The following is a 17,249-nucleotide window of genomic DNA, read 5'->3' on the forward strand; positions in this document are numbered from 1 at the left end:
ACTTTTCAGATAAAGTAGAAAATACTGGTTCAAATAATAGTCCACCGATGTCCTCTTATGAACCTCTTAAGAAGGCTTTATGTATTTGACTATAGGTAATTCCTTGGGATGTAGAAGAATTCGGGGCAAATTAAACATTTAATTTGGAAGGTACTAAATTATTGCACATGCAAGAGAACGGAGTATAAGAATAAAATTGTATTCTAGTGCAAAAAACAATTAAAGCAAAGCAAAAGATTTGTTCAAAACAATTATGGTGAAGGATGGTAAATTAAGAAAATAGTAAAGAGATTAAGTAAAAAGATAATTAAAAATAAGTGCTAGACAGAGAAGTATACACAAAGAGTAGTCTGATAGTCTCTAAAATGTCTCAGTTTTCATATGTGGAAGGTGATTACCTAACAAGCTGCAGTATTCTAGCTGGTCCTTCATGGCTGCAATAATTTGCTGTCAGTATTTTCAGTAGCAAACTCCACTATATGTCAAACTATTTTGATATTATATACACCTCTATACATAGGTTACAATTGTTGATTATATAAAGAAGACTGAAATAATTCCTTTGCACTGTTTGCAGTGCATTTTGTGTCTCACTTCTGACTATTTGTTCGTTTAAAGGCAAAGGGTATCAAAGAAGGAGAATAAAATACTGAGGATTTTTTTTTTGAGATACTTCTGTCAGAAAACTGAGATAGCCAATTCCAGTGAATTGTGGTATCTGTATCTGATGTTGGGCAGGATTCCTGCCCCTATCCTATGTGTAAAAAGCTAATATAAGCAAGTCTCAGCTTTCCTATTCCTGGGATAATTTTTTTTTTTTTCAATAGGCATTATTAGACAGCTCACAGATGGCTGCCGCATACAGTGGCCAGACAAGTTTAGGCAGTATGTCAGGAACTGGAACAGGTAATGAGAGTATGCCCTTGATCATGTAGGAACCTATGAGTTAAAGGGGAAAAAAAAGAAAATCTGGGGAACTCATCTTGGAAGATAGATCTTGGAATGATACTCTGACACTCTCTCTCAACCTGTCCCTACCCTCAGAAATGAGTGCCTGTACCAGCTCTCTTCACTCGATGAAGGCTGGCAGGACTGGGGATTTTAATTTATACTGGCAATCAGGCAATATCTAGCTGCTCCAAAAACACAGAGAAAATGCATAAAAGCAAGTAATTGAAGAAAAATTGCAAAGCAGAAGCCAGAGGAAAATAACATAAATTAAGGCGTAATATAAATAAGGGTACAACCTGCATTTCATATATAGCTGTATAGATATGTATTTCAGTGTCCATCGTTGTGCAATCATAGAATCACAGAATGGCTTGGTTTGGAAGGGACCTTAAAGACCATCTTGTTCCAGTTCTCCTACCACGGGCAGGGACAGCTTCAACTAGACCAGGTTGCTCAGAGTCCCATCTAACCTGGCCTTGAACACTTCCAGGGATGGGGCATCCAAAACTTCTCTGGGCAACATGTTACAGTGATCTTCTCTTATCCACAAACAAGGCAACCCTGTTGTAGAAGGCCAGCAGACTTGTCAGGCACAATTTGCCCTTAGTGAAGCCATGTTGGCTTGTCACCAGTCATCTCCTTATTTCCCGTGTGCCTTAGCATAGGTTCCAGGAGGATCTGCTCCATGATCTTGACAGGCACAGAGGGGAGAATGACTAGTCTGTGGTTCCCCAGGTCTTCCTTTTTTTCCTTTCTTTTTTTTTTAAAAAATGGGGGTTATGTTTCCCCTTTTCCAGTCAGTGGACTCTTATCCAGACTGACACAACTTCTCAGATATGATGGACAGTGATGTAGCCACTTCATCCACCAGCTCCCTCAGGACCCACGAGTGCATTCCATCAGGTCCCATGGACTTGTGCACCTTCAGGTTCCTCAGATGATCTTGAACCTGATGTTTTCCTACAGCGGGTGGTTCTGCATTCTGCCAGTCCCTGCCTTTGCCTTCTGTGACTTGGGCAGTGTGGCCAGAGCACTTGCTGGTGAAAACAGAGGCAAAAAAGTAATCATCAGGCCATGACCGTCTGAATGCTGACTATGTCTGATTGTGCCTGCTATTATATATATTGCATGAATTCCTTACATACAATTGCAACAGCTTTACAGTCTTAAAATTTGAGCAGTGCCTTTTCTCCATTCTACAGCTGCATTGCCAGTTCCCTTGAACTAAGTAGCTACTTTAGCTGCTGAAATTACAAAATGCCAGCATAATAGCAATTCTTCCAGCACAAAAATTAACAAACTTTATTGTCATATCTGAGGCGCACACTAACTTGCTGTAGTTTATAATGCTTAGTTTGAAAATGCCTTATTTGAAAGCACTGTAATGAAAGACTCTTAATGATACACCAGAAATGAGCTAAGTCTGGTTTCAGAAGCACAGATGGCTAATTGGCTTCAGTTGGTAAGTTATGTCATTTTAATTAAATTTTATTAAGAAGCATTTCAAAGCCAGAACCTATGGTTTAAGATAAATAAGATTCTTCATAAATGACCTATTGCTAACCTTTATTTATTTCTCTCTCTTTCTCTTCTCTCAGTGTTAATAGAGGATGGTGTGACTGAGCTCTCTATGGCCATCTCTTGTCTCATCCATGTTTATAGCAGTAGCTTTGATGCAAATTTCCAGCTTGCCAGCGTGCCTAAGAGCCCTTCGTGTGCAGACATCAGCCTGGATTCCCAGTTCAGCTTCACAGTTTATGCTGCCCATAACATCCCAGAAGCCTGGGTGAACAGGTAGGAGGAGATCCAGCAGGTGTTCACAAGAAGAGGTGTTATCTCTTAGATCACGTATTTTTCACATATACTAGGTTACCTCTGTTGTTTTGGTGATACTTCTGTCTTAATGTTAGAGACTGAGTAAGTGGGTGTGTCTCCACTGCTTTTGTAGCATAAAGTGCATTTACTTAAGATGGAATGACCAGGAAACTTGCAGGCCCCTTAAACAGATTCAGAATCAAGGAGGTGGCCCGGATGGTTGCCCTTGACCAGTGCAGAAGGATGGTAATAGAAGCAACATCAAAGCACTGGCCTTGACAGGTATGTTATCAAATGCTTCTGTAACTGACTTCCACCGCAGGATGGAGGAAAGAGTGTGTGCTGCATGCCACAGGACTTTGGAAGCGGACTTTCTGTGGTCTCCGCAGTCCAAGTAACTGGAAGGGTTGAAGGCCAGCTTAGCAAAGTAAACCTAGGGGTGCTTTTGCTTAGACGCAATCTGAATGAGGCTTTATCAGCATTTTTTTTTTTTTTTTTTTGCGCTTGGTGTATTCAAACCAAATTATTTGGCTAAGTGCGTGCACTGACCAATCCTCTGTGTAGATGGTGAGTAAAATAAGTATACTTTACAGGTCAAAATGCACCTAGTATATCAACATAGCACAGGAAAGAAAAGAGGGAGACGACTGTAATAAAAAGCATATTGAAAGATTCCCTTCTGCATTGTTTATTTGGTCAAATAAGCTGTGTCTTCAAATAGCTGCTCTTCCTACTCTGAGCAAAACTGGTGTTCTCTTCTTACAGCTCCAGTGTGACCAAAGCAGGACAGGTGACTACAGTCTTGTAGCATTATTTTTATGAGTCAAAATGATGTTCTCAAAGATTTTATTAATAGTTTCCCCTTGCTCCCTCTTTACCTGGAATTCCAAACAACTGATTAAAAGACAGTGGGATCATTTACATTAGACTGTGAGCGAGACTGTACTATGCAGCATTAGCTGTAATTAGCAGTTTAATAAAAGTCTGAGAGAATTTGAATTAGTTAAGGTAATAAATATGGAATTATAATCACTATCCTGATTTTTAGATGGTTATACTGTTCCCACTGCGTTCCAGAAAAATGTGAAATTACATATGGCCTAAAGGCCACTGGTGACTTGAATGCTGTGTTCAAGCATGTGCAAATGCGAGTCTCTCTTCCTCATTAATCTCTCTTTCCAGTCTTTCCAATATTCATAGCTAGCATGGACTTCTTAATATGGACTGCCATTCCGGTACTTACTTTCCTCAAATAATTTTACTAACTTCATTCACATGCATACTCCTCGTTCTTATTTCTACACTGCATGAATCCCTGCTGGCTATGTCACAGCTCTCATTTTCCCTTTCCCAAAGGTCATGTTTTATGATCTTGCTGCTGTTTGTAACATGTATTTTGGTATATATTCCTGCATATATATATATAACATGTATTATAAATGTCAGCATTTTGACATCCCAAACTGTCTGTCTCACATTATTTTTTTCTATACATACCACTAGGTGATAAATGGCTTTTCTTTTAATCATTTGGGGTAAGGAAGAGTGACTTGTCTTATGTTTCATAGAATCATGTTCGTGTCCTCTTCAATCCATCACAAATTCACTTTTGTGGAAAAGCTTTTTGTCAGTTTTTATGCTCTCAATTTCTTATTCCTGTATTACTGTCCTTATTAAAAAGATAGTTACGAACATTACAAGTTGCAGAATAATGTTGCAAAACTGATTACCTTTCTTTGTTTACTGTCTTTTCATTCTTTCTTGTTTCTTTTATCAGTTTGTTGGTTTATCTCATTTAAATCGCAAGCAGGTATGCCTTATTTGTTGCCAGTACATAATGTTGCTAGCTTCATGTTTGGCTGCATTTCTTTCTACTGTCCAAAAAAAATCAGATTCCTATCTACATCTGGATCATATGAAGTGATCTTTGGGACAAGGTTATAGTGTCATGCCTTTGAACTCACAGGGAGGCTACCTAAGCAAAATGCTCTACAAAGACCTAAAATGGGTTGAAGGGCATGCATTCTGACCAACCTTTCTAACTTCAGTCAGACTGAAGCATTGTGCAAGCAGTAGTCTTTCCAGGATTAGGTCTTTATGGTCTATAAATCAGTAATATGTCTGTATATTGTGTATCAATACTTCTGTTTAAACAGCAACGTTTAAACTTTTGATTGCATTAAAACCTATTATTTCCCGCGCTACCCTCCAACTGTTTGTAATGTTTAGACTCTAGAGGAAAGATGCCATTTTTAAGATCAGAAGCATTTCCTAGTCTTATAAGGTATTTTTTTCCTTCCTCTGCGTTGATACTTATAGGTACTACAGATTTCAGATCCTTTTCTTTGAATTAAAAAAGAGAGAGAGAGTGAAGAAAAAGCATATCTGTTACAATAGTTATAACAATTATTACAAAGTTCTGGAAGAGATCATTCTTGTAAATAAGGCAAAGCCAGGCACCTTCAGCCTACAAATGCTTCAGATTTTCATTTTTGAAATGTTCATATTTGACTGTTTCCCATGTTGATCATTCTTGTACAGAATGTGGTCTAAAGCTGAGAATAGCAGGAAGATCTCAATGTTAGAAGACTAATTAAGAACATTAGTTGGTTTTTCAGTATTCCTCTATTTTGGCAACAATTTTTTAAGATTTGAGTAAGAAGAATATGAAAGCAACAGATTAATCCCAGGCCTGGATTATACTATGAAGCTAGTTGGTTAAGTATATGAAGAATGCCAACGCAGAGGGCTTTAATGCTCCTGCTGTATGGATGTATACATTCCCTTGAGTACTAATCTGCTGGTTAAAAATTGGGAAAAGTAAGTATAAATAGATTTACTGTTGTCTGAAGCTGTATGATGAACAAGTTGTAACACTTCAAAACTTAGATCCAAACTTCCCTTGACTGCAATAATGAAAAATAGTCTTAATGACAAAAACTTGTAACAAAATTTAGGTGTTTTCAATACTTTTCTTAAATTCTGGGCATTAAAAAAAAACTAACAACCCAAAATAAACAAACACACACCCCCATTAATATGAAATTCATTATTTTGATTGGTTTTGCATGTAGGATGGACCTACACAAGTTTCTAAATGGTTAGTGCTAAATTTACTATGTTGGACATGGTATATTATGATACATTGCAATTAATCTTTTTGTCTTTTTTCTTCCCCCCCCCCACTTTGTAGCTACAAAGTTTTCTCTTTTTCCTGTTCACTAACTTATGCTGGGAAGATAATATGTCAAGTGAAGATCTGCAAAAATATACCTGTTAAAAATCCTTCTTTTACCTGGCTGACTGGAATGAGAAGTAAGTTTTGGTCTGTGTTTGATAGATGTTCACCTGACAGATTTTACACATTGACTATTCATTAAAAAAAAAAAAACAAAAAACAAAAACTACATCTTTATTATGGATCTTATGAACAAATAAAACTCCACAGAATTAAGAGAAACACTAGAGAGATGGGAGTGAGAAAGGAGTGGGATAGCCAAAGGAAGAGAAATAGGACTAAGCTAAGTGTGGTTTGACAATAAGCTAAACTAAGCTGGCCTGAGAATGGCTCTCATTTGCTGGAGGCATCCTGGCGGAATACTGGAACTGAAAGGAGATGCAACCAAAGGCTATGTTTCTGTCCTCTTTTAAGGACTTCTACCCTTTGGATCCACCTCTAGCAGGTATGCAATCCAACTCAAGAACCTATTGTAATGTTTCTTTAAAGGTTTTTTTTTTAGAAGGAACAAGGCTTTTGTGTTTTCTTTGGGTTTTGTTGGATTTTTTTTTCTTGTTTGGTTTTGTTTTTTGTTAGTTTTGGGGGGGGAGGGTTGGTTGTTTGGGGGTTTTTGGGTGTTCGGGTTTTTTGGGGGGGGTTTGTTTGTTTGTTTTTTTCTTTTGTCTTTTGTAAGAAGGATCTGCAGTTTTAAAATGAGGACTTTAGTTTGAGACTGTAATTTTAGGAGTAAAGGGCTACCAAACTGCCTGTCACCTGCCTACTTTGAGAAAAATAACCCCACTGAAAAGCAAAGCACACACTTAAACAGCATTCGGGTAAAGCAATGAGATGACACAAAAGCATGTTGCAATAGATGACAGAGAAACATGCATTTTTTTTAATTATTTGGCAGTAATATTGTATTCTTCCAGCTTCTTAAGCATGTTGTTTATATTTACAGTCTTTGAAATTTTCGATATTTTATATCACCATTTACTGTATTCTAAAGCAGCAAGCAGCTTGATTACGTTATAGCTGAACAAAAGCTACAAGTTATCTGAAAGATGTTTTTAAAATTATAATTGGATACAGAGTATAATTCTTAATTTCTGTTTGCCAATGGAAGAAGACCTTCTTATGTCAAACCTGTTAGGCATTATCTCAATGGAGATTTTGTGCAACATTCCTGAACAGATATAGAAACCTAGTATGTCTGCCCTATGATTAAGAAACAAAAGGGTGCATTCTGCTAAGCAACTAAATTAGTTCTTTACAGCCTAACATGTGCTTGGTGCCCCAGTTGAGTCCACAGAGTGTGACTGTAACCCTCAGTCTTTTGTAAGGTTGGAAAGTAACTATATCCTTGTGTTAAATTAATTGGATCATTCCCATTTGCTCTCCAGGATTTTTCACCTTTTCCAAGTTTTGGTCAAGTACTATCTTATGGTACATATAGACAGATATAATTGAGGTGTAGAAGAGGTTATATTGTTTATAAGCAGTTTTGGCCTTTAAGAAGTGCTGATGCCCTTCTGGAATGCATCTTACACAACCTTTTTTCTAAAACAAAATATAAGATAGACTAGAAATAAATACGGTATCCATAACTGCAACAGAAACTCTGTCTTTCTCCATTCCATGAAAATTTAAGAAATCAGACTAAAGCTTCAGAGTTTCCATAAACCTCTCCGAAATCAGTATTAAATGGCTGTAATTCCATCAAAAAGTTTCTTGGAAAAAGAAGCATGTATGTATGAAGGCCAAATTCTTTCATAGGTCATAGATGTTTGTAAGAGGCTTTTAACATCCAAAACAAGATCTAGAGTTGTAAGAAACTTAATAGTATTAATTTGTAAGAGTACATTTTTACTTTTTGTTGTTCCTTGAATTTTGAAAATAATTTTCAAAATCTAATTCAAATTAATTCCAAAATACAAACCCAAAAATTTCTATCTGTCTGCACACATCAATGACATTAGCCTATTTTCCACACCAAACCAATTGACCTGGATTTGGTTTAAGTCTCAAAACATGAGTTTGCTTAGACCTAATGACTTGAGGTCCAGAAGCAGGGCTGGGAATCTAGGTAGCCAGATATGCCATTACTATTTGTATGTTTTAGCTTGTATCCAGAACTGGATTTTATGAACGGATGCTATTTTGAGTCAGTGTGCAAATTGTCAGATGAGTATTTAAAGTCAGCTAACAGTATTACAGCTAGAGCTTTTTCTCCCTTTTCTCCCTTTCTTTCACTGCACATTTCACTAAAATGTTCCTGGTTTGGCAAGGCAGATTCTTGTAGGAAGAGATGCTTATAAAGCAGACATTTATTGCAGGACATGAACATTTTGACGTCATGACAATAGGTTATTTCCTTTTCCAAATCTAACACAGCACTTAACAACAAAATCAAATGTTTTCAACTAAAGACAGTAACTGGATGCTCTACTGTGTTTGTTCCTTACTGCAATATGACTTTGGTATAGTATTGGAATATTAGGTAGGATGGAGATGCCAGAAAATCTTTGTCAGTGATAAAAGGAAGAGTAGGAAAATACAGCCCCTCTCTGGAATGAGACAGGAGACCTGGTTATCCAGGATATAGAGAGGGCTGAAGTACTCAACGACTTTTTTGGCCCAGACTTCACCAGCAAGTGCTCTGGCCACACTGCCCAAGTCACAGAAGGCGAAGGCAGGGACTGGCAGAATGCAGAACCACCCGCTGTAGGAAAACATCAGGTTCAAGATCATCTGAGGAACCTGAAGGTGCACAAGTCCATGGGACCTGATGGAATGCACTCGTGGGTCCTGAGGGAGCTGGTGGATGAAGTGGCTACATCACTGTCCATCATATCTGAGAAGTTGTGTCAGTCTGGATAAGAGTCCACTGACTGGAAAAGGGGAAACATAACCCCCATTTTAAAAAAAAAAAAGAAAGGAAAAAAAGGAAGACCTGGGGAACCACAGACTAGTCATTCTCCCTCTGTGCCTGTCAAGATCATGGAGCAGATCCTCCTGGAACCTATGCTAAGGCACACGGGAAATAAGGAGATGACTGGTGACAAGCCAACATGGCTTCACTAAGGGCAAATTGTGCCTGACAAGTCTGCTGGCCTTCTACAACAGGGTTACCTTGTTTGTGGATAAGAGAAGATCACTGGAACATGTTGCCCAGAGAAGTTTTGGATGCCCCATCCCTGGAAGTGTTCAAGGCCAGGTTGGACGGGGCTTTAAGCAATGTGGTCTGCTGGAACGTGTCCCTGTCCATGGCAGGGAGGTTGGAACTAGGTGATTTTTACTGTCCCTTTGAAGCCAAAAAATAGTATGGTTTATGATCTTTTCTGTATGAAAATATGCATAGGAAATGAAAAGTTTATGTTGTTTTTAATTTATTGTAAATATTAAATACTTGTCACAGTTCTATAATGAGAAAATATGTTTTTTGCTATTTGTGCTGCTAACCCTCTAAGAAAGAATAAAAAAACACACCAAGCTTGACAGAATACTCAATATATTCAGCATATTTTTTAATACCCAGAGAGAAGGAACAGTAGAGATAGTGCCATATTATCAGTGAAGGTACTATGTGTCTAACTGCCATAATCTAAAACATACTCAGGAGCAGGCTGATTTGGCTTTCCTACAATAAATACATGTATATAAATATTATTTAATATTTTTAACAAGAATTCAAGCAAAATCTTAAAGTATTACAATGAAGTAATTATTACTGCAGTTGTTTTTCCATGTCATCAAGTGGCACCATTTCTGATCATAGGAAGTCTGGGTCACTGAAAACTGTAACTAAGTTGTGTGTTCACTCTTATATTATTTTTGGCTACAACACCACCATTCTGAAACAGAAGGAAATATGTTTGCACAAGCAGTTTACAGACAAGACAATTCTTTTTTGTAAAGTTTTTTGCCTTGAGTTAAGGCACTATTTTCATTCTAACCCATGTGCTATTTTCAGTTCACAGCCATTGAAAACACATGTGGTAAAAGTTCACCAGGAAGAACTTCTATTACATTAGGAAATCAAATACTCTCTATACAGCTGGGGATCAATCAAACCAAAAAAAAAACCTAGCTACTTCACAATGGGTCCTAATTTTAGATTAGTGTTGACTTGAACAAGGTAAAAAAATGGAGCATAATGTTTTGATGATTAGGAATCTAGAGTTCCTGTCAAAGACAAGACTTGCTTTATTTTGCTGATTTTCATGTATTTAGTTTGTGTTTTCAAGTGCTTTAGCCAGTAACTGTCTGAACCTTAACTTGATAGGGTTTTGTGTTTAAACATGAGCTTCTCTTGAAGACTTTTATCATATTGAGTCTTTTGCAGAAAGTTCTCAGAAAATATGGGAATAATTTGATACTGAAAGAGGTTGCCTTGTTTAGTGTTTCTTCTTTTTGTCTTTTTTTTAAGAGGATTTTTTTTGTTTTCTAAAGCTAAAAAAAAAAAAAAAGTTTTTGCTTTAGAAATTGTGTGTTGTCTTTGAAAGGGGTGATTGTTACCTTGGTGCAGAGTTCAAACAGGCTGATCCTGTCTAGCACACAAAGTGTAAAGTCCAAAAATTGCCCCCTTATTTTCTCCTTAGTTTAATTTTTCAGTGACTGAAGCTTCTTAATTATTTTTTTCTTTTGTCTTAGGTGGTTACTCTTAATACATTTATACCACTGTCTCCTCTTTTTTCATCCTCTGTAATTTATATTAAGCCTATAGACATGAAATATGGAATTAACATTAAGCCTACCATTCATCACCTCAGATACTTTCTTGGCATCGGGTTTCCCTCTTTTCCATATTTCGTTTGGCTTGTCTGTTTGTTTAACTCTCTTAGGGCAAAGCTTGGGTTTGCCCCAGAGGTCTTCTGTGTTGAGAGTTCTTATGATATCAGGCCCTTGGCATTTGGCACCAGTTGTACAGCTTGGATTATCTAGCATCTGTCAATAGCAGCTTCTCAGTGAGTAGCTTCGGTGTTCTTCTCAACTACTGTTTAAATTGTTCTCCCACAAGGTTTCTTATTTCTGGACACTGTTCCATTTCCTCTTCTTAGTTATCCATTTGACTCAGCCTCATGAAGTCAGAAAGGATAATACCAGCTGGGTAAGCTCAGTAATGCATAATTAATCAAAGTTCTTAAAAGCAATACAGATATCTCTTTCTCTAAAGGGGAATCACATGTCATTGGGAGGGAACTTTGGTCCTCTTTGGCCCATACTTTAACTTGTGGGATGTCTTGTCAAAGATTCCAGGTTCTTTTCCTACTGGTGTACATCTGGCAGTGTTATATATTGTGCCCTAGGGAACCTCTGGCAAGCATTTGCTTTCTGCAGTGAGGGTATTGTGAGTTTTTTCATTGCTCCAAGTTCACAAGGAGTGTTGACAATTGTCTCTATTGGAAAATGCATGTCTCGGGTTTTTTTTATTATTATTATTTTTTGCCTCATCACAGCATTAACAATGCTTTACAGCTAAACATAGCTCTTCATTGAACAGTTTTATGAAACATGGTCAGAGTTGCTGGCCTTAAGTAAAAAAGACAGAAAAAGATATCTGTAACATGTGAACAGTTCAGTTTCCTAATAATTGTTTCTGACTAATTATGGGTGAGGAAGAGGACACGAGACAAGGAAAGCACTGTTGAAGGTTATAAATAGGGACATGTGGGAAGACAGTTGAGAATTCTCAGTTCTATTCACATTCATCAGAAAGAGTGGGGAATTGCTGTCTTGCTTTGTTATTCAAAGAGAGAGATACAAATTTGAATAATTTACAAATGTTTAGGACTGATCATCTGAATTTTTGACACAAATGTTTATTTGGATTACTTAAAAATTTCAGCTGAAAGCCGTCTACTTTCTTTCAGTGGTTCCTTGGTGCATTTAAAGAAACTTTCCTGAAGCCAATAGAATTTTGACAGATTTGGAACTAGGACCAAAATCGTGTGCTAATTTTATTTTATATTATTACCTTCTCTGATTTCTGCCACCCATAATCCTTATGTTTTTAGGCTACTATACTTTTTAAATACAAAATTCTACGTTTACTGCTTAAGTATGGCTACTAAAAATGCTGAGAGCTGCATTGTTCTGCAGTCTAGCTTGAATATCTGAAAAGTAAATGGAATCTATATTATTTAAATTTATCTTCTAGTTTGTTTTCTTAATCTCAATTTTATGCAGATCTTTTGTTTGCTTAATGCTTATGTTGTCAATGTGGGATAATTCTTTTAGCCTTTAGCTCCTTATATTGATTTCTGTTTATACAGAAAGATGTTATTAATTTCACTTTCCATTTGAGAAATTTAACTTTGTACTGAATATACATGGAAAAAGCTAGAAGTGCACTGTCCAACATAAACAATCTCTTCAGGCAAAAGATAACAGAGACTTGCACATCTGGGTAATTACACACATGATTTTTCCATACAGCATGGAAGTATCTTATTTGTTAGACTTGCTCTAAGTTATGACTTTAGATCAATTCATATAATCTATATAAAAAACCTGCATGTCCAACCAAGTTTGGTAGTGTTCAATACAAAGTTGAGATGAATATTCATAGGTCTGAATTTTCTCACTAAAAAAAGTGAATCACTCATTAAAAAAATCTGCCTTTAAATTGTGGTTGGGAATAGCACACAACCAAAGCATATCTCAACAAGATAATGATTATCATACTCACAAGCAACTCTTCCTTTCTTCAGTAGTGTTTTCCTCTGAAGACACAAGACAGAAAATAACTAACTATTGGTTTACAATTCAGCCTTAGGAGATGCTTAATCTAACTGAGCTTTTCCTGCCTTTGTCAGCTCTAGTTGTTACCACTGAAGTGAATGAGTTTTCATATGCCTCTTTCAAGTACTATGATCCAAGTTAATGGTTGGCAAAACACATCAATGTCTTGAAGGGATCTGTCAGTTGCATTTTCGTTTGGAGTGCAACTCTTGTAATGTATAGCTTGATATGTGTTAAAGCATCTAGAAAAATGTAGAAAGGACTCATTTGTGGTAACAATGCTCAGGGTTTTTTAACTTTTATTTTTCTCTTTTCTGATTTTCTTTTAGAATCAACTTTCCTCTACGAATAAAGGCTCTTCCAAGGGAAACTATGCTGACAATAAAACTACTTGGAGTAAACACTACCTCTAAAAATACAGAAGTGCTTGCTTGGACATGCTCCTCATTGTATCCAAAAGAGTAAGTTCAGTTTTATATGACAGCTTAAGAAAACACCATTCTTGAATAGTATTACACTCAACTTGGGACAAATATAAAAAACCAGAAATACTAATTTCAGGACCTTGCTGTAATAAGACTTGAGACAGTCACTTACAGTAATTTACAGTTACATTTACAGTACACACACTCTTGATGTGCCAAGAACCCCATCCAGAAGTTTTTCTTTCTTTCCAATACACTGATTTTGAACTGGGCTTATGTAACTCTTCAACACTTACAAGGAAGTTCCCTAGTTCTGTTGAAAGGCCTTGCTGTAACCTTTCCTGTAGCTTTGCAAAATCCTTCTCAGCATAGCTTCTTGTTCACAATGGTTGGGTTTTTTTCAGTCTGCCTTCAGTTCTGACACCTATTCATTCTGCTCAGGGTGGGGCATTTAGTGATGGCCACAATGACCACTTTTCCCTCTACACACCACTTGATAAGCTTTCTCCTCTTTTTTAACCTCTTCTTTCTACACAGTATGCAATGCAACAGTGTTTTAAAGATGTTGGTGGCTTTGAATGTTTCTGCAGTGATGCATAAACTGAAATCTATGGTAAATATTTTGCAGTGCTACGAATATGTTAGTAGCACTGAGACATTTGAATTTAGATTGAGCCTTTACAGTAATACTTAGTTTTTATTTAGGCTCCATAGTCCCGCATGCCCTCTGGGCAAGAGATGGATATGTTCAAACCCCACAAGTTTCTGCATTAACATCCATTTCTAAGCTATAGCTCTTTCCTCATCTTGAGACATCTTCATCTACTTCCCCATATCATGGCAATCACCATTTAAAACAAAACAAAATCTAAAAATCTCTTTCCATATATGAATTTACTGTTTGAAAGACCTTTGGTTTCATTGAACTTTTAAGTTGAGAGACTTTAAACACTAGATAATAGGTTGAACTGGGCTACAGGCTTTTTCCATAATTTTCAGAAGAAAATTCAAGATTACTCCATTCAGAAAAAGAGAGTATTCTTCTGTGACTTAGTGATTGGAGCACTTATCTTGAAGGGAGGAAAGAAACATGAATCAAATTCTGCTCCAAGGATTGCTTGGGCGTTTTATTCAATGACTTCTCTTTCATAGTCTGAAGAAGAGCACATCACTCACTCTTCCATTCTGTGTGTCTTTTTAAACAAAACATGCATTGTATTTATTTTGAGTATTTCTACCACCTTGATGCTTAGGGTGAAATAGATAGAGGGAATATCTTGGCTGAGAATCTAACTTGAGATGGAGCATTAAGATGTCCTCATCCCGAGCAAGCTGGTATGTGCTCAGTACATTCAGAAGCAGATCATTAGGCATGATAACTGGGGAATGGTTAGGCACCTCTGGAGGATATATTCTCACATATGGGATATGTAAGAATCCTGTTCTTAAGGACCTGTGTTGTATTGGAAATTTCTTAATTTTCAGCATTCAAGTCCCAAAGGAATGATTTTTTAAAGATCTGAAAGCTCTGATGTATATTTTGTAACATATGCTGTCAGAGCAAGCATGTTGATTTTCGTTAAGTAGATCTCCAAGTCATCGAGACAATTTCAAAAATTTTACTGAAAAATGTCTCCATTCCTTCATGGTACACACAATCAGCACAATGAAGGGGATAGAGGGCCACTTTCCTTTCATCTGCTCTGTAGTTGTAGAGATCATTGCTGAAATGACCCTTCAAAACAGAAATAAAAGTCGAGTTGCTGGAGAGAAATGCTTTAGGAATAGCATGTTCGACACCCCCTAATCTGATAGCTGTGTCATTTACAGTTATAGTAATTGCTAACACAAAGAAGCCTAAATGATTTTTCTTCTTTTAGCCAACGAGACCACAGAATTATTAATTCACCATAATTTTAATTGACAAAGTGTTTTCAAAAAAAAGGATATCCCTGAAATTCCTTCTGAAATGCAAAACTTGAAAATATCTGAACCTTCACGCTGCCTATTTTTCCTTTTCTTTGGTAGATCATGAATACTTTTAGGCAGGCAAACTAGCTCTCAGGCTTACCTACTTAGAAAGTAGCATGATTAAAACCATCAGGTGATTCTTAATATGTAATGCTTAGTTAGTTGAAGTAATTGAGAAGCAATGGTAGGACTTTAGGAGGCGGTTTCCTGCTCCACAAAAAAATTGAAGGTTAATAATTGTTTTTATTTGACTCACCAATTTTGTGGAAAACATTAATAAACTGAGCGATGAACCCAACTTCACTCCCCTCACTGCTGGAATGAAACTAATCTTCAAGGCATTTCAACAGAGTACTTGAAAGTATGTATGAGGAAAAGATCTGTACCTGTAGTGTCATGCTAATGTGTCAGGAGTACCTTGTATTATTGCAAAGATTATGATATTAGGGTTTCTAAATGAACAAATTCTATAAATGTATTCAAAGATGTTAATGAAATCTGACCAGAAAATCTTTGATAAAACGTTTCTAACTTGGAAAATACCACTTTCTCAAAGGAAATGTTTTCTGAGGTGAATTTGGGTGCTAAAAAATCTTAACAGTCTCATATCTAGGATTTAATTTATAGAGGAAAGGAGAGAAATGAGCTTTTTGAGGAGGCCAGTAGCCCTGTGATATTTGCCTGGGTCATCAAATATCTTTGCTCAAGTCCTTGTCCCAGTTGGTCACTGAGCCATTCTTCTCAGGGCCAGCAAAGATAAGGACAAAGAATGTCCTCTTTCTCTCTATTCAGATGCTTGTTTAAAAAAATATTTTTTTTTGTTTGCTTTGATAAGCATTGGAAAATGAAAATAAATGTCAAGCATTTTAAAAATACATTTCCTCATTTCTGTCCCATTATATCTTATTCTGATTAAACCCACAAGAATTCCATTCAAACTGGTTTTGGCTTATGTTAAAAAGAGAAGGAAAAAAAAATTATCAATTTTGCATTATTTCCAGATATTTCTTAGGAATCTTGATCTTTGAGTGACCTAGGGCACAAGAATGCCTCTTTTTAAAAGACTCTGAATTTACACCTTTCTGTAAGTTTGATATTTATTTTCTCTTCCAAATTGTATGGTCTCTTCTGTCATTCGTAATTCAGTTCTTTATATTTAGTTTGAACTGAAGATTAAAAAGAGCTGAGCTTATTTTAACATATAAATTATACAAATTCCTTTCATCTGTTTCAAGAAGTGTGAAGTTTCTCATGCATTTGAGCAAAGCCATGTCAAAGGGCTCTAGATATTTTCTGAGATTTTAACATGTCTCTTAAAAAGTAGCAAGCAGAGTGTATAAGGAATATATTAAAAAAAATAGAAGCAAACCCCAACTGTTTAGATAAAACATATTACTTATTATGTAACATTTCTTGTTGCAAACTCTTTTCCATACCTTGACCATGTTTAAACCACACAATACCAAAATATGTTCTCAAGAATTTGGCCTGTTTAATTTGGTTTTGTTATTGTTAAAGACTTGCCAGTGAACAGATGTTTAGTAAATTTCAAATTGTCTTAATTTACATTATTTACTGAATTCTAGTAACATTGCTGATTATTCTGACATTGTCTTGCAGTGTGCTGATTTATAACACAACTAGCTGACGGACATACAGGGCAGCCACTCCATTCTTTATCAAATGAGTGTTGGGATTACTGCTTATCAATTTTGCATGTTTCTTTAGAAATAGTCTCACTTTTTACATAACTGACTTCCTGGACATTTTCTCCAATTTTTGCCTAAATGTAGTTGTTTACCTTAAAATTGTTCCCTCTAAACTCATTTTTAAACTTCACATTTGGGGGCAAAAATTAAGAAAGAATCAGGAACATAACTGCAAATTTGTTTAAAATGTCTGGAATAATCTGATAATTTTGTATTTGCTGTATTCAGCACTTTCAAATTTATGGAAGTTATTTAAATTAAAAACTGTGGGGATGGAAGATGTGGTCCTTTTAAATGTCTCTAGGACATTTAGCACTACTTTGCAGTGAAAATTTATGTCTCTAATTTGAATTTTCTAGAATTCTGTAGTATTTGCAATTATAATAAAGTAGTTATTTCACAATATCATTCCAGTGC

At 36.2% G+C, this 17,249-nt stretch overlaps 1 protein-coding gene across 1 annotated transcript in view; it reads left to right on the forward strand.

Moving 5' to 3' along the window:
• Nucleotides 1-17,249, forward strand: part of PIK3C2G (phosphatidylinositol-4-phosphate 3-kinase catalytic subunit type 2 gamma) — a 208,249-nt gene that overhangs the window by 58,629 nt on the left and 132,371 nt on the right. Inside the window, 4 exon segments of the mRNA XM_037390442.1 lie at nucleotides 2,550-2,745; nucleotides 5,960-6,048; nucleotides 6,051-6,081; nucleotides 13,057-13,188. Coding sequence (XP_037246339.1) covers nucleotides 2,550-2,745; nucleotides 5,960-6,048; nucleotides 6,051-6,081; nucleotides 13,057-13,188 — 448 coding nt within the window.

The sequence above is a fragment of the Falco rusticolus genome, chromosome 5, assembly GCF_015220075.1.
Source record: "Falco rusticolus isolate bFalRus1 chromosome 5, bFalRus1.pri, whole genome shotgun sequence".
Taxonomy (NCBI): domain Eukaryota; kingdom Metazoa; phylum Chordata; class Aves; order Falconiformes; family Falconidae; genus Falco; species Falco rusticolus.